Source organism: Molossus molossus, unplaced genomic scaffold, assembly GCF_014108415.1.
Source record: "Molossus molossus isolate mMolMol1 unplaced genomic scaffold, mMolMol1.p scaffold_m16_p_14, whole genome shotgun sequence".
Lineage (NCBI taxonomy): Eukaryota > Metazoa > Chordata > Mammalia > Chiroptera > Molossidae > Molossus > Molossus molossus.
Genome location: NW_023425349.1, coordinates 12,413,399 through 12,430,365, shown reverse-complemented (window position 1 = coordinate 12,430,365; position 16,967 = coordinate 12,413,399). Strand labels below are relative to the sequence as shown.

The 16,967-nt window shown below is 60.1% G+C and overlaps 1 protein-coding gene across 5 annotated transcripts in view; it reads left to right on the top strand.

Moving 5' to 3' along the window:
* LOC118629895 (DAB2 interacting protein) overlaps positions 1–16,144 on the top strand; it is a 186,444-nt gene extending 170,300 nt beyond the window's left edge. For 3 of the 5 annotated variants that reach the window (XM_036261606.1, XM_036261610.1, XM_036261609.1), the window contains 7 exons: positions 859–1,060; positions 2,804–2,982; positions 4,790–5,678; positions 6,366–6,518; positions 8,436–8,629; positions 13,061–13,148; positions 13,894–16,144. In XM_036261606.1, coding sequence (XP_036117499.1) covers positions 859–1,060; positions 2,804–2,982; positions 4,790–5,678; positions 6,366–6,518; positions 8,436–8,629; positions 13,061–13,148; positions 13,894–14,061 — 1,873 coding nt within the window. In that variant the 3' untranslated portion in view covers positions 14,062–16,144. The remainder of the gene's footprint in view (positions 1–858; positions 1,061–2,803; positions 2,983–4,789; positions 5,679–6,365; positions 6,519–8,435; positions 8,630–13,060; positions 13,149–13,893) is intronic. The other 2 variants (XM_036261608.1, XM_036261607.1) reach the window with 2 other exon arrangements.
* The last annotated feature ends 823 nt before the right edge of the window (positions 16,145–16,967 follow it).

Here is a 16,967-nt window from a genome sequence, read left to right as displayed (position 1 = left end):
GCCGTGAGCCGTAGGGACAAGGCACCGCTGCGTTCCTGAATCTCTGAGTGCCAGGCAGGGAGCAGTGGGAGACAAGGCCCAGGACAGAAGGGACCTGAAGGCCAGGCAGGGTGGTGGGAGCCACCAGAGGGCTTTGAGCATGGGGAGGAGATGGCCTGCCCGTGCTGGGTCCTAAGGAGGTCAGCCTGACCGCAGTGGGGCGGGGCTGCAGCGCGGAGACCCGAGGACGGCGTAGCTGTGGTTCAGCCAGGGGGAGTGGGGCAAGTGCTGGTTTGGGGAGGCGGTGCCGGAGCAGGGGCTGCCGCGTCGGGGACTTGAGAAGACAGCAGCCGGCCTTGCCAGTTGTGGGGAGGGAGGGAAGAAGTGGCCGGCAGGCTTCGGGCTCAGCTGTCTGGTGGACAGTAGTGTCTCCATTTGGGACAGGGACCCTGGGAGGGGGCATAGGTTTGGGGTGATGGTGATGACTTTAGACGTGGCCTGGCTGGATGCTGTGGACACACATGTCTGCAGGCTCAGCAGAGACCTGGCTGAGCATGGGCTGGGGAAATCTGCCCGCCAGGCCACTGAAGCTTAGGCAGAAGAGGAAGGAGTATGTGGCCGGCAGTGAGGGAAAGGGGAGTGAGGGCCTCAGGCCATCCCAGGGCCTGTGAGAAAAGGTCCGGAAAGGATCCCTGGACTTGGCCATAAGGATCAGGGCCCTGAGTCATTGCAGATTGGTGGGCTGGTGGGGTTAGTGATGTGGGAACTGGCCACAGTGGGTGAAGAGGGTCCAGCGCTGAGGTGGGGTGTTTCAGAGAAGGGCCTCGCTGCCTGGGCCTGCCTGGGCCCTGGGTTGCTCACCCCGTCTGCTCTCTCCAGGTTTGGCAGCAAAGAGGAGTACATGTCATTCATGAACCAGTTCCTGGAGCACGAGTGGACCAACATGCAGCGCTTCCTGCTGGAGATCTCCAACCCCGAGACCATCTCCAACACAGCCGGCTTCGAGGGCTACATCGACCTGGGCCGGGAGCTGTCCAGCCTGCACTCGCTGCTCTGGGAGGCTGTCAGCCAGCTGGAGCAGGTGCCCGTCCCATGGGGCAGGGTGCGGGCAAAGGGTCCTCCTGTGGTGCGGGTCAGCAGCCTGCCCAGGTGCTGGAGACCAGGGTTCCAGTCCAGGCCCTGCCAGCACACACCAGGGTCTCTGGGCCCCGTTTCTTTGGGGAGTGCCACATTCCCGTGCTAGCACCTGCTGGCTGGGAGCCCACTCTGGGTGCTGGGACCTTGTCTGTCTCCTGGCACTCAGCACTGAGTGGGTGGACTCCACGTATGAAGGTGTGTTCCCTACCTGTGAGGAACGTGATCAGATTCAGCTTTTTCTCTGAAAGTTCTGGGTTTTAAGAGCACTGAGAATGCTGTTCCTTCCTGTGTCAGGCAGAAAGTTATAAACTTTTTCACAATTGCCCTTGACCATCAGTTGAGTTATTCCTTAGGCACCTCGGACATTGCTGCTGCCACCTGGCGTGTGCCCTCGGTGGCCGGGGGCTCCACTCCCTGCCGCCAGCAGCCCCGGCCCACACCATGGCCAGGTTCTTGGCAGCAGGGGCCTGCCACAGTCACCTCCAGGGTAGTCACTGTTCTCAGGGGCTGAGAGACCACCTTACGAAGGGAGCTACTGCTGATCAGGGCTGGGAGGGGACCACACACACAGGGCACTCTGGGGTGCACCTTCGGGATACACCTGTGTGTGTGAAGTGCACACACAGAAGCACAGAGCTTTTTCGTTTCGTGTTGAAGTGAGGGCGTACGTGTGCCTGCAGTGAGCGTTTCCCGTGTACTGTGTGTGGGTGTTTTTCCTCCAGCCTGTGCTGCTCCGCCGCTGTGACCTTTCTAACGGCCACCGACTCGTATCCCGGCCTGTGCCTGCCGTTTCACTCACTGGCCCCCTGTTGCTGGACACCGGGTTGGTCCAGCTTTTCACCACCAGCACATGCTGTTGCAGTCATTCTGCTCATTTATGTCCGCTGCCGTTTGGCTGTGAGATACATGGGGAGGGCGGAGGGGATGGAAACCAGGGCCACAGCCCTCTCTCCCTCCTCTGCTCCGGCACCAGTCACTCTGGTGCCTCTGCTTACGGAGCCCCGTGTGGGCACCATCCTCGTATCTTCACGTGGTCATAGTGTCACAGCTGACAGTGTTACAGCAAGAGTTTGGGGTTGAACTCTGCCTCCCAACACGAGTTTTCACACTTTCTTTTGTACAAAATCCCGGCTGGAAGCCAGTGCCTAAGCAGGTGAAGGCAGTCTCCTTCCCCGGAGTCCTTAGCACCGTCTGTCTGAACCATGACTGGGCGTGAGCTGGGCTCAGGTGCTGCCCTGCGCCTGACCATCCAGGTGTTAATCTGACAGGCACAAGGTGGGGCCTGCTCTGTGCCTGGGTCAGGCCCCAGCCCCTATGGAGTACCTGATGTGGAGCGGCTGTCCCAGAATCCGCTATGTTGGGGAGTGTGGGTGTGAGATTCTGGGCTCCACATGGGCTTTCCTCTCTGTCAGGCGCCAGGGTAGACCGAACTAGGGTCAAAGGCTTGGACTAGGTCAGCGTTTCTCCCTCTGGGCCTCACACCTTGCACCTCATCCCAGAAGTATTTGGGGGAGCTGGTAAATGTCTAATTTGCACATTTCCGCCCCCACCCCCTCCTCAGACCTGCTGCATCTGACTGGTGGTGGGCGGGTCTGCATCTCTGCCTGGCTCCTGGTGTTGGGAAGCACACGGGGCCTCCCTGGGCTGCCCCAGCAGCTCACACCTGCCTCTCCCTGTGTCTTCGCAGGGCATCGTATCCAAACTGGGTCCCCTGCCTCGGATCCTGAGGGACGTCCACACAGCGCTGAGCACCCCGGGCAGCGGGCAGCTCCCAGGGACAAACGACCTGGCCTCCACGCCTGGCTCCGGGGGCAGCAGCATCTCGGCCGGGCTGCAGAAGATGGCGATCGAGAGTGATCTCTCTGGGTGAGTGCTGCAGGTGTGCTGGGCGCGGTGGGTGCGCATGCAGACAGCACAGCTGGGCAGGAGCATGCCGCCCAGGTGTTGGTAAAACGGGCTGGGTGAGAATTGAGATGTGCTCTGCAGGCCCTAAGAGGTGGCCCTCCATTTGGGAAATACCAGGAAGGCTGCCTGGGTGAGGTGGTGCTGTAGTTTTGAGCTTCTCAGGAAACATTCCCGTTGGTGGGAAGGCATTCCAGGTAGACTAACAGAAAGGCCTGGAGAAAGACAACTGCTCTGTTGAAGAACAGTTACCGGTCCCAGATACCTCCAGATCGTCCAGGTGTGTTAAACCCATTCTCCCGGTATGTCCTGGGCCCAGTCAGACTCTCCAGACGCGGTGTGCAGGGCGTGTGTGTTCAGCAGGAGCTGGGGTGACTGTAAGGCTGTGAGGCTGGGTGCCCCCAAAAAACGAGGGGGTTGAGGCCCAACCCTCACTCTTAGCCCTCAGCCCTGGACATATGCCTTGTAAATAAAATACACGCTCAGTGGAGAGGGAGGCAAATGAGCTCTAATGTTGATGGAAAAGGAGGGTATTCCTTTAAAATGGAGGCGTTTCTATCGACCCATGTGTGCTTTGCTTGAACACGCCCTCCCTCCAGGGCCGCCTGGGCCAGCTAGTGAGGACGAGGCTGGGCCAGCAGAGTTGGGAGTCAGGTCTCGTCTGAAGGTGGTGGCAGCGCAGGCTTTTAAGTGGATGGGGGTGTGGAGAGCAAGGACTTGAGGGATGTGGGGTGTAGCACTGGAGGCCCAGGAAGAGGCCGGATGCCACTTCCCACGTCCCTGTGGTCTTGGGGTTCATTCATATAACCTGCCAGGTGAGGCAAGTCTTCGTGCAGGACCCACTCTGGCTGAGACAGCCAGGCCCATGTAGGTTTGGAGGAGACCTGACCAGGTGTGTGGCTGGTCTGGATGTCTCCTGGCTCCACTTGCTGCCTTTGTCCACTTCTAAGTGGCCCTAGGTGGTCACAGCCTGCCCCTCCTGAGCTTCATCAGTGGGGGCTTGGCGTTGCCTCTCTGTCCAAGCCCGCGTGAAACCAGAGTCCTTGCTGCCTCCTGCCCACTCAGAGCTCTTTCCTCCCCGCGTTTTTCTCTCCAAAGCCCGGTTGGCCCCAGCACTTTGTGCCATCTTCCAAAGAGCAGAATTCGGAGAGGCCACGGCCTGCCACCAGACCCTCATGCTCAAGTCACGCCTCAAGGATCCTCCTCGGAGTCCTTGTTTTTGGCAGGAACGCCAGCCCCCGCCTGCCAGTCAGTCGGGGGGTGTGGCAGGGGAGGCTCCATCCCGTCCCCACTTTGGATCTCAGTCTGATGAGGAGCAAGAAGGAAGAGGCAGAGGGAGCCCCAGTGGCTGTGAAGTCGGCTTTCTCTGTGCAGGACCCTGGGACAGCAGAGCCACTGCGTGTGGGTTTGGGTTTAGCGACGGGGAAACTTCCAGAACACCTCAGGCCTCAGAGCAGGGAGGGGGCCTGCAGGCAGGCGGGCCTGGCATCAGCAGTGCTGGCCCCAGCCAGGCTCCAGACGGAGCTGCTGCCTCCGCCGGCCCGTCCCCAGGGCCATCCCTCGGGGTCAGCTGCCCAGGCTGTGGGCTGTGCATCTGGGCAGTGGTCCCTGGGGCTCTCCACTCTTGCTGCCCTGGCACTTCCCTCCCCCAGCCTGGCTCAGGCCGCAGGCCCGGCAGATGGGCAGGGGCTCTGGGTGTGGACCCGCCTTGGCCGCATTCACAGTTCTTCTCTTCCCCCTTCTTTCCCTGTGTGTGCTTGTCTCCCTGCAGTCTGGTAGATTTCACCCGGTTACCGTCTCCAACCCCCGAAAACAAGGACTTGTTTTTTGTCACAAGGTCCTCCGGGGTCCAGCCCTCACCTGCCCGCAGCTCGAGCTACTCAGAAGCGAACGAGCCCGACCTTCAGATGGCCAACGGCGGCAAGAGCCTGTCCATGGTGGACCTCCAAGACACCCGCACGCTGGACGGGGAGGCGAGCTCCCCGGCGGGCCCCGACGCCCTCGCCAACGACGGGCAGACGCCTGCAACTCAGCTGGTGGCTGGGTGGCCAACCCGGGCAGCCCCCGTGAGCCTGGCAGGGCTGGCCACCGTGCGGCGGGCAGGCCAGACGCCGACCACACCGGGCACCTCGGAGGGCGCACCAGGCCGGCCCCAGCTGTTGGCACCACTCTCTTTCCAGAACCCTGTATACCAGATGGCGGCCGGCCTGCCTCTGTCACCCCGTGGCCTTGGCGACTCAGGCTCTGAGGGCCACAGCTCCCTGAGCTCCCACAGCAACAGCGAGGAGCTGGCGGCCACCGCCAAGCTGGGGAGTTTCAGCAGCGCCGCTGAGGAGCTCGGACGACGGCCGGGGGAGCTGGCGCGGCGGCAGATGTCGCTGACTGAAAAGGGCGGGCAGCCCACAGTGCCGCGGCAGGCCAGTGCTGGCCCCCAGCGCCGGATCGACCAGCCGCCACCCCCGCCCCCACCGCCACCTCCTGCCCCCCGTGGCCGAACACCACCCACCCTGCTGAGCACCCTGCAGTACCCTCGGCCCTCGAGCGGGACCCTGGCATCGGCCTCGCCGGATTGGGCGGGCCCTGGGGCCCGGCTGCGGCAGCAGTCCTCCTCCTCCAAGGGCGACAGCCCCGAGCTGAAGCCGCGGGCGGCACACAAGCAGGTCAGTGCGCTGGGGCCGGGCGGGCCGCCAGGGTGGTCACCCCACGTCATGCTGCTCCTCGGTCATTTCATCCCCTCACCCAGCTGCCATCCCATGCTAAATGATGCCACATTTGGCCCCGACCACCACCCACCATACACCCCCCCCCCGGCCCTGCTGGCCCCTTCAGCCCTGTGAGCAGGGACACTGCAGCCTTAGGGTGCCTCGGCCAGTCTCCCTGAGACAGCTGGGGTCAGGGAGCAAGGGAAGGGTCAGTCCATCTCCAGTCCAAGCCTGTTAAAGCCCTACCCAGGGCAGGAGTTGACCCGTCCCCCACAGGCCCTCCCTGCTCTGAGCTGGCCTCTGGGCTCAGCTGCCAGGGTACATGGGTGTTTCCTGTCACCCAGGGTCTGCACACAGCACATGGAACCGAGTGCTTTGGGTAGAGCGCCTGGTCCCTCCGGCCAGCTCGGCCATTGTCCCTGGGCTGCAGAGAGCCGCTCAGGAGGCCGTCTGGGCACTTGACTCTGGCTCAGGCTGCTGCCTGGCTTCCTTGACCGGGGGCTGCCGAGCAGTAGGTGCTGGGTCAGCTGAAGGTCCTTTCCCTTCCTGCCGTGCCTCTGAGCCACGTCCGGGCGTACAGGGTGCCCCTCCCCCACCTCCCTCCCCCTGCCGTCCTCCAGCCCTCACAGCTGTGTTTCATTGTAGGGCCCTTCACCCGTGAGCCCTAATGCCCTGGACCGCACAGCTGCTTGGCTCTTGACCATGAACGCGCAGTTGTTAGAAGACGAGGGCCTGGGCCCAGACCCCCCCCACAGGGATAGGCTAAGGAGTAAGGAGGAGCTCAGCCAAGCAGAAAAGGTAACGCTGGACCCTGGCCGTTCGGGACAGGGCGGGGCTGCGTCCCTCGGCAGCTGGCAGGATTCTCCCCGTGAGTCCTGAGTGAGGGGCACGCTCGGGCCTGCACGGGGCCGGTTCCCTCCCACCCCGGGTTTCCGTGAGGCAGCGGTCACTGCAGTCTGGAAGAAGAGCAGCCGGAGGGATGAAGCTTAGACCTGAGGTTTCCCACACGGGCTGCACAGGAGACAGCTGGGGCCTGGTCCAGGGTGCCAAAGAGGTCCATGGAGACCCTTGAGGAGGGAGCCTCACGATGAGGAGGTGGAGTGTGGGTCCCCGAGACAGCGGGGAGAGCTCCTGCAGCCAGGCCCCCTCCTCGCTGGGCTTGTGCCTGCTCAGGGCCTGGGAGAGGAAGAGCCAGGGTGAGGGTTAGGGTCAGGTTGCTGCTGAGCTGTTTTCTTCCGCCCACCGCATTCATTCAGCACTTGGTGGGCAGTGGCTGCTTCTGTCCCATCTCCCAGTGGTGGTGGCAGCTGCCCTGGATCTGCCAGTGCCGGGCCAGGGCAAGGCCCCCGGACAGCAGTCCCTCCCCCACTCACCTCTGGTGCTGTCGCCCCACTTGGCCCCAGGAGAGCCTGTAGCAGCCTCTCGGGCAAGGGCTCGAGGCCAGGTGGCCGGTCTCCCTCTCCCTGGCCTAGGGCGAGGTCCATGTCCACGCTGCATTCTGCCACTCTCCACCATCCCCTCGGTCCGCCGCATCCGCTTGCTTTCACCATAACTATCTGAAGGGGACCAGGGACATGGGGTGCAGCACTCCGAGAGCCAGAGCTTGGCTGGGGAGCAAGGAGGGCCGGCCTCACCCCAGGCTCAGTGCCTTTCTGAGGCTCAGGTGCCATTTGTGAATCGCAAGGCTCGCCTGACGATTGTAAGAGCCAGGCTGCAGCTGGGGTGCTCCTTCCTCGCTGGCCTGGCTGAGTGAGCGGCTGCTCCTCCCACCTCTTTGCTGCTAACCTCACAGGCAAACCCAGGAGGCCTTCGCTCCCTGAGCTCCCTGGAGCCCTGCCTCTGCAGGCCCTTCCCTCACTCCTCTGGCCAGCCGAGCAGGAGACCTGGGCTGGGCCAGGGCCATCCCCAGAGCCAGGCTCCCCTGTGGGTCCGGCTTTGCTTCAGGGATTACATTGGAGGTGGGGCTGGATCTCCGGCCCTGCTGCCTCCTGACCTTGGGACAGTCCTTTACTGTTGAGTTGGGCTCCTGTTGCCCAGGATGCAAGGAGAGGCTCTTCCTGCACCCTACTCCTGCCCCCTTTCCCCATCAAGCCCCTGATTCTGGTATCAGCCCTGCCTCACAGTCTGTCCAGCCCGGGCAGCCCCAGCTTGCTGCTTCTCTTGCTGCCTAACACATCCTCGTCTTCCCCAAAGGCTGAGCGTGCCGGGCAGAGTCAGATCCAGAAAGCTGGAGCACCTGGCCCTTAACCTCCCTCCTCCCACCTCCCCCGCCACCACCCTGGCTTTAGGGTCAGATAGAGGCTGGGAGGCTAGGATCTCACCCTGCCCGTCAGTCACTGTAGTCTCCATAGGACTGGGTTGCCTCGCCTTTGGGGTCTTGGTTTCCCCTCTGTAGAGCCCCCATTTCACAGGGCACCGTCAGATCTCCGTAACATATTCATGTTTCAACCTTAGTCTGTTATAAAATGCTGAGGTCCTTAGCTAAACCCTTACTTTTTTGAGTGTTCGTCCCCCTCATAGCTATAAGGTCAGGTGGGGGGCGGGAGCTTGGAGTGGCGGGAGCCCCAGATGGGGGCTGTGAGAAGGGAGCTGGGGTGGCGACAGTCCCCGGGGCATCCCGACCTGGGCTCCCTCCCTCCCTGTGCTCCTGCCCAGGCTCATGAGGCTGTGCTCTGCCCTGGGTGTTGTGCCTGTGGCACGTTGCCCTCCTGGCAGGACCTGGCAGTGCTGCAGGACAAGCTGCGAATCTCTACCAAGAAGCTGGAGGAGTATGAGACCCTATTCAAGTGCCAAGAGGAGACAACGCAGAAGCTGGTGCTGGAGTACCAGGCGCGTCTGGAGGAGGGTGAGGAGCGGCTGCGGCGGCAGCAGGAGGACAAGGACATCCAGATGAAGGGCATCATCAGCAGGTGAGGGCGTCCTGCCCCACACTGCCCCCCGGAGGCTCCTGGGAGGGGAGTGTGGAGACGGGCAGGGAGTGTCCGGGCGGTGGGCTGGCGTGTCGGGGCCCCAGTAGTGTGCTGACGGGAGCATGCAGAGCTGGGCCCGGCAGCAGAGGTCAGCCTAGGCCAGCTCACGAAGGGCCCGCGGACCCTGTAGGGCTCACATTTTCATGGTAAGCTCTCAGGGAAGTTTAGAAGCCGAACCGGGGTGCCAAGAAACACAAGGACCCGATTCAGGGCAGGAAAAATAGGAATGAATGTCAGTTACTTTCTGTGGCTGAAGGTGGGAGGTGAGAGGGAGGAAGGAGACAGAATAATCCCTAGGCTGCTGGGTGTGTCAGCGTGCTCATGACTGAGGTGGGGAACTTGGGAAGAGAACCGTTTGGGTGGGGAGCAAGAGGGATGATGAGGTGCTTTGCACGTGTTGAGTTTTAAGGTGCCTGTGGGTCATACCGGAAGATTTCCAGGGGGCTATTGGTTTTAATGCTTACTCTCATCTTTGTTCAAGCTTTATATCAAATTCTGTGTTAATTCCCTCCCTCTCTCTCCCTGCTCTTGGGTAGGGACACACCTCCTTTGTGTCTGTAGGCAGGGAGTGCAGGCCAGCTGTAGCATCCAGGCCACCCCACAGGTCCCATTCCTGGAGTTTACTTTCTTGACACTGATACCAGGTACAAGAGTCTTGTCACCTGGACAGTTTTCGCAGGTGTGCAGTAGCGGACGTTCCCTGACCTGGCCTCATGACTTGTTCACGGCAAAACCCTCCCCAAATCCCTCCTATTTAGACTGCCTGTTTTTCTGCTCCTGATGTGTACCTCGTTCACCTGTGGGTCTGCTCACTGTAAAATTTTCAGCGTGGACAGAGGGCCTCTAACCGGGGCCCCTGGAAACCCGCTGTCCCTTGCCTGCCAGCTCGCTCTCGGCCTTCCCCGTGTGTCACAGGCACAGAGACCCTCTGCACCCAGCCCCTCCTCTTGTGTCTGCTTTCCGAGAGGGGCTGCTGTCGGTGGCTTATTTAACACGTTCACTTCTACAAGCAGTCCTGGCCTGTTCCCTCCCTATGTCAATGTCAGCGAGATCACTGCGGTTGATAGTGTTATTCAAGTCTTCCGTGTCCTCTCCGCTCTCCTACTTGTCAGTTACTGAGAAGAGGACATTGAAGCTCCTCATCATCATTAAAGATTTGTCTATTTCTCCTTTTATTTCTATGGTTTTGTGTTTTATGTACACGGAGACTCTACTCTTAGATGCATGCACAGTGAGGACTGTTATGTACTGTTGAACAGACCTGTGTTACAAAGTTATCATCCTTAGTTCTCAGAACATTCCTTGCTCTGAAATCTCGTTTGAAAGTAGTAGAGCTGCCCCAACTTTCTTTTAATTAATGTTAGCCTGGTATATCCTTCCCCTTCCTTACACTTTTAACCCATCTGTGTGTCTCTGTAGAAAGGGGGCTTCTTTTGCAGACACCTTATTTTTGGTTCTTACTTTTTATCTGATAGTTTCTGCCTTTTAGTTTTGGAGTGTCTTAGACCCCTTACGTTTAATGTAATGTCAATATAATTATGTTTAAACCTACCATCTTACTATTTAGGACTGTCTGTTTTATTCCCTTTTTCCTGCCCTCTTTTGTATTGAGTATTTTTTATGCTTCCATTTTATCTCTGTTGGCTTATTAGCTAATCTCTTTGTTCTTGCTTTAGGGCAGGGGTTAGAAGCTTCCTGGAAAGGAGCAGATAATAAATATTTTCAAGTTTGCAGGCCATATGGTGTCTGTTGCAACTATTCAACTCTGCTGTAGAAGCTGAACTATTTGTGTGGTGTGACTGTTTACAAACACAGGCAGTAGACTGCTTCAGCCCCCCTCCCCCCCCCCCCGGCTGACCAGCAGGCACTGCGTCCTTGTCTTTGTTTCTCCGCACGGAGGGTACGTTTTTCCTCCGGCTGTTGGTAAGATTTATTTGCTTATCGCTAATTGCCAACAGTTTTATGATGTGCCTTGGTGTGGTTTTCTGCGTGTTTCTTGGCTTTGTTGAGCTCTTCGGTCTGTGGGTACATAGGCCTGCCTCCCCATCTGTTTTCTGGGATTCCCGTTGCACATGGTGGGCTACTTCCTACGGCCCACATCCCACGGATGCTCTGTTGTTTCCTTTCTTCTGTGTCTTATTTTAGATCGCTTCTGTTGCTATATCTTCAAGTTCTCTCGTCATTTCTTATTCAGTGTCTAATCTGCTATTAATTCTATTCAGTTTTCTGGGTGGTTTTTTTTTTCATATCAGATACAGCGTTTTTGCTTCTAGACTTTGGTTTCACCCCCATGCACTTCTTCTTCGGCTCATGCTTTCCTCTGTTTTCCAGAACATGGGAAATACATTTATAATGGTGGTTTTAATGTCCTTGCCTACTAATTCTACCATCTGACATTTTCCAGTCTGTTTTTATTGATTGATTTTCTTCCTGGTTATGGGTGATATTCTTCTGCTTCTCTGTATGCTTGGTTGGACGCCAGACATTGTGTATTTTTTGTAACTGCTGTATGTTTTGTGTTCCTTTAAGTATTTTGGCTTTGTTCTGGGACAATGAGGTTATTTGGAATCACTTTTGATTCTTTTGAGGCGTGTGTTAAACACCGTCGGTGGGTCCCGGAGAGCCTGTAATCTAGGCCTGGCCCGGCCCCACGGGGACCCCACTGGAGGCCTCTGGTGTCAGTGTCTGTCCACTGTGCTCGGGAGGGACATGAACTATTCCCTGGGTGGTTTTGTGAGCTCTCCAATGGTTCTTGCCCTGGCCTGTGTGTTTTCACAGGCTTGCAGACCATTCCTCAGCCAGAGACCCAAGGGGACCCCTCAGGAGACAGATGGGGTGCTCTGAGGGTCCCTGCCGCCTCACCTCCCCCCCTGCGTCCCCTCGACCCTGCTCTGCTCACGTCCCTCCTTTCGCTCAGCCCGGACACTGCAGGCACCGAGTGGGGCTTGGGTGTTTTCTTCTAGGGGCCACTGTACTGTGCTGCCCCTTGTTTAGTACCTGGAAACCGTTGTCTCATCGGTGTTTTGTCTGGTTTTCTAGTTTTTGTTTTGTTTGTTGTACTTTTCTGATGCCAGACCCGTTACTCTGCCAGAGCTAGACACGGAAGTCTCTCCCCCAGTACGTTTCCCTTCTGATGATACATCCCTGCCCTCTTCCTCCAGCCCAGCCCTCAGAGGCTTTGCTCCAGACTGCCTTCCTGTGACAAGGAAGCCCCCTTGGTGGCCCCACACTCCTGCCTCCTGCTCAGTGCTCCCAACAAGTTGATTCTTGCAACAGCCCCGTGTGGTGCCTGCCCAGCGCCGTGGGCCTCCCTGGGCGTCCGTGCGGTGGCCATGCTCGCCCGGGGGGGGGGGCTGCTCTGCTGGGCTGGAGAACTGTGCACAGAGGCGGGAATGCAGCCGCGGGAGCACGTAGCTCGTCTGAGAAATGTGTATAGTGAGCAGAGCGGGGCTGAGGCAGCCCTGTGGGGTCCTGCCATCCTAGGGCGGTCAGGACATGGCCTCTGCCAGCAGTGGCTGGGAGCTCGCAGGCCGCCTGAGAGTCCAGGCTCCAGAAGCTAAAGGGAGGGAGCTGGGAGGTGGGAGTGGTGGAGAGTGACTGACAGGTGTGGGAGAGACCAGCAGGATGAAGCCAGGAAGGGTCTCAGGAAAGGAGCATTTGGTGACCGACCCACACCCACCTGAGCTCTGAGCTTCTGCAGGTAGCATGCGTCCCGCCCGTCTCCCGCCTGCACTCCTTGCTTGTCCTTCAGTGCCCGGCTCAGTGTGTGCACCCCGCCCCGCCTTTCGGGAGAGCTGGTCAGCTCCTTCCTGCTCTGTCCCATGCTCCGAGCTGCCTGAGCAGAGCGCAGCTACTCTGTCTGCCTGTGTCCCTGCCGCCCTGTGAGTGCCTTCAGAGGACGGATGACCCTTCATTCATCTCGCTACCACGAGGGCCTGGCACGGCCTCAGTGAATGTGGGTCGGGGAGAAAACTCCAGAGCCTTCCCGGGTCTTTGTCTTCCCACCCAAACCGTGGTTCCCACGACTTTCTACAACCTGCCAGGCTATGGGGGATGGGGAGGATCTAACACCCACTCCCACCCTCCTGGAAGGACATAAGGAAGGGGGCAGCCCCAGGGGCTTCTAGGGATTTGGGAACAGAGTCAGGGTGGCAGAGAGGAAGGGAGGAGTCAGTCCAGCCCATGTCATGGCTGGGGGCCAGCTGGAGCGCCTCTGTCCCAGGCAAGTGTGGGGGGTCTGTGGCCCAAGGAGGGTGTCTCATACGTGTCTCTTCTGTGCAGGTGTGGTGACCTGTGCCCACAAGGCTGCACATGCACCTTGCCATCTGCTCCCTGAAGTGCCAGCCTGACTGTGCTTATGTCTGGTCACAGGTTGATGTCAGTGGAGGAGGAGCTGAAGAAGGACCACGCAGAGATGCAAGCAGCTGTGGACTCGAAGCAGAAGATCATCGATGCCCAGGTGGGGCTCTGGCCCTTTGATCAGCCGTAGGTGGTAAAGGACCTGGGATGAGCAGGGGGTGGGGTGGGGTGACTTTGGCTTCTCCATATCCTTTTATTCATACCCTACTGCAAGAAGTGTGGAGGAACAGGAGGCCAGGATCCCTGCCCCGAGAAGTCAGACTTGAGGGTCTCAGTGGACCACAAGCTCAGTAGGACAGGGTGGGACAGGGGTGGGACAGCTCCTCCCCTACTGGGGCAATGTGGTGGGTATTGCCTTTCACCAGGGGTGCTAATCAAAGAGTGGATCTTTTTGGGGAGATTGGGGAAGGCGGGGGTCCCGGGGAGTGGGAGGTTCAGAGCTGTGGCTTCCCAGCTGCATTGAGAAGAGAGACATGTTAGAGGCTCTGGCCCCAGTCCCTTCACCCAGGCCTATTTCCTTTTCCGCTCAAGCGCCCAGGAATAGGGCCAGGCCTGCTCAGACTGGAAACTGCACGTGTGACCAGGAGCTGTGACCCCTGCGTGTCACACAGGCACAGGCCCCTGCCCGGGGCCTCAGTGGCTGATGGATGACAGCACGAGAGCTGCTCTGTGGGGAATGGAGCTGGCGCTGTGGCAGAGGGTTAGGACGGCAGGCCCTGCCCCCTCGCACACGGGCCACCCCTGCCTCTCCTCCAGGCCGCCTTCCTCTGCCCCAGCGTTCTAGGCGCACACAGCCGTGGGGACCCTTCCCCCCGTGACCCACCTCACGCCCTCTGTGTCCACAGGAGAAACGCATCGCCTCCCTGGACGCCGCCAACGCCCGCCTCATGAGCGCCCTGACGCAGCTGAAAGAGAGGTACAGCATGCAGGCCCGTAACGGCATCTCCCCCACCAACCCCACCAAATTGCAGATTACCGAGAACGGCGAGTTCCGAAACAGCAGCAATTGCTAACCTGTCCAGGAGAGGGAGGACTGGTGCCCGGGCCGGCCTCGGCCTGGGGGCGCCCCACAGTGGCAGCCCCAGCACAGGGGCAAGAGGCCGAGGCTCGTCTCCCCGCGCCCTCTGCCCGGCGGCCACAGAGGGAGCCGAGAGAGACCGACGCGGCGGGAGCCCCCTCTTCTGCCCAAGAAGCTGGGTGCAGGCCGAAGAGACCGCGCGTGGGAGTGGGACAGCGGGGGGCAGGGCCGGCCACGTGCCTGTTGGTTGTCGCATTGGGTGTGTGCCACCTCTCCTCCACCCCGCAAGGGCATGTCCCCCGCTCCCCAGGGAGGGAGCTGCCTGGAGAGGTGGGGGTTACAGAGCTGGGCCCAGGCTCCCTGGCGGCCAGCCCCTCCCTGTGGCACCTGCCCCTGGGTTTCCGGAGCTGGGAGCTGGCAGGTCAGGGGCAGCCAGAGAGAGGGCGGGGAGGACGCAGCTGCCAGAGTCCCGTGTCCCCTGCCGTGTCCCCTGCCGGCGCTGAGTACCTGCCACTGCATGCAGCCTGCCGGGGCCCTGCCCGCTGTGAGGAACCGAGGACTCCCCGTACCTGTCCCCACATCCCCGCCTCCCCGCCTCCCGCCCTCACGTACTCTGCCAGAAGACCCAGCGAGGCCCCTCTCTCCTGGGCCCTCGCGCCCTCGCACCTGTGGGGAGCACCCAGGGCCTCCCTCACCTGCCACCTGGCCCCAGGCTGATGTCTGGAGCTCCCAAAGCCAAAGACCTGGGCAGAGCCAGCCGGGCGGCACTGCGTGCGGCCTGCCCCCCTGTGGCCCCGCAGGGAGCGGCCGCTGGTGCCCTCCCTGAGGGACAGGCTGAGCTCTCCTCCCTGAGGGTGAGAGTTCTAGTGCCCGCAGACCCTGAGAAGGTGGGTAACTGTGATTTTTCTTCCTTTCACAGTATGCATTAGAAACAAAGCCCGCTTGCTCGCTTGCTGGAACACAGGGGCCTTTTAAATTGAGCGTGCGCACTGCATGGGAAATAGCGGCCCTGGAGGATGCTAGACTTGCTTTCTCTCCAAGACAGCAGCGGCCTGCACCAGGCCCGTGTGCGGCCAGCCTCCTCCTCACCCTTCCCGGGCCCCCAGCCGAGGACCCAGGCGCTGCAGACAGGCGAGGGCACACCCCACAGCTGGGGCCGGTTCTCCTCAGCTCTAGGCTGTTCTGTAGCATTCCAGCCTCCCCACCCCACTTGTGGGATGTAGGTGGGCAGGAGCTTGGGTCTCCTTGCTCCCAGCGCCAACCCTGGGTACAAAGCTGGGGCGTTTGCCCCGCGGCAGAGCCAGGGCCGAACCAGGGCACCCCTCTGCCTCAGCTTCAGCCAGCTGAGGGCACCCTTGGAAAGAGCACTGAGCCCTTCCCGCCCCGGGTTCTGGAGAGATGCCACCAGGGCCGGGGTCACCGCAGATCCCACCGGGAGGGGGGTGGCCCAGACCACACTGGACCCCTGTCCGGCCGGCACTCAGGGTCGGGCTCTGAGATGAAACTCACAGTGCAGTCAGGCCAGAGACACGCTGGCGGGGCGAGGGCGGCCCCGTGGTCACAGACCTCAGGAAGGAGGGCCGTGGGGCCAAGGCCCTGACCCCGGTCTCACAGGCAGGGCCTGGCCCCAGTGATGTCCTCTGGTTCAGTTTTGTCCCCCACTGCCCAGTGAGCCCTCCCCTCCTCCCAACCCCACCCCTCTCCCACATAGAGCGACCTCGGACTGAGCACCTCTTAGCAATACAGGGGGAGGTTCCCAGGGCCCGGCGGCAGGTGCTGGAGGCCGGCGCAGTGGCCGGTGCTCACGGCCTTTGGCTGGGCTGTGAGCTCTCTGGCCGAGAACCTTATTTACCTAGTGCAAAAACTGTAAAAGTGTACAGACTCCGCAGATTTTTATCTGGATTGCAAGTCTGACCATTTTTGTAAATGTTCCTGGTGTTTGACTGTAATGTAACTATTTCACCTAATGGTTGTACATAGTCCTATAGTCCTGGTGCTGCCAAGGCCCACCCGGGACCGCTGCTCTCTGAGGGTTTGTATTTTATACTTTAATCTAGAGAACAGTATTGGGCAGGAGGAAGAGGTTTGGGATGGGGGTGTTGGGGTTTTCCCTGCCCGAGGCATTTACTTGTTCGCTTTGCAGTGCTGTCTGGGTGGGGTGGTGGGGACGTGCGTCCTGGCAGGGCTGGCAAAGGGGCTCTCACCTGGGCCGCGCAGACCAGTGTCTGGTGTTGGGCGCGGCCTGCAGACAGTGCCGGGGTGCAGAGGGCCCGCAGTGGGGGGGGGCAGTCCCTGCCCGGGGGACCGAGTTTCCAGGCTCAGACCTGCCGGAGAAAACCTTCTCCTCCTTTGCCGACACAGAGGCCTGACAGTTTTTGCTTAACTTTTACATTTAGGGTGAAGGAAACTGCCAAACTTCCTTTAAGTGAAGACTCTTTTTTCCAACTGCCCGATAAAGGGGTGGGCAGCCGAGGCCAGAGCTCCCACCCCCGAGCATCTGCCTCGATGCACCTCTGTCCCGCCCACCCCGTCCGTCTGCGAAGGCAGACTGTCCAGGGAAACAGCCCCTCTCTTTTCTACACACTCGGCTCCAGAGCCGCCCCGGCCCCGCCCCTCCTCGCCCCCTTTTGTAAGTATGTGAAAAGGACAACTGCAAACGCGGCGGGGGGTCCGGCCGGGCCTTCCGGCTGTGACTTCTAACTATGTGATAATGTACAGAGAACGGTGTTGGTGTTCTGAGACTGTGTGGCTGTGCAATTTCTGTACATTTGCAATTAGAAATATTAAAGATTTATTTAGCTATTTTAAGCCTGACTCGCCTCTCCATGCCGCTGTGTCTCAGGAGGTTTTCCAGTGTCACTCCTGAGTTACGGGCTGTTGTCCTTTATGAAGAGGCCCAGC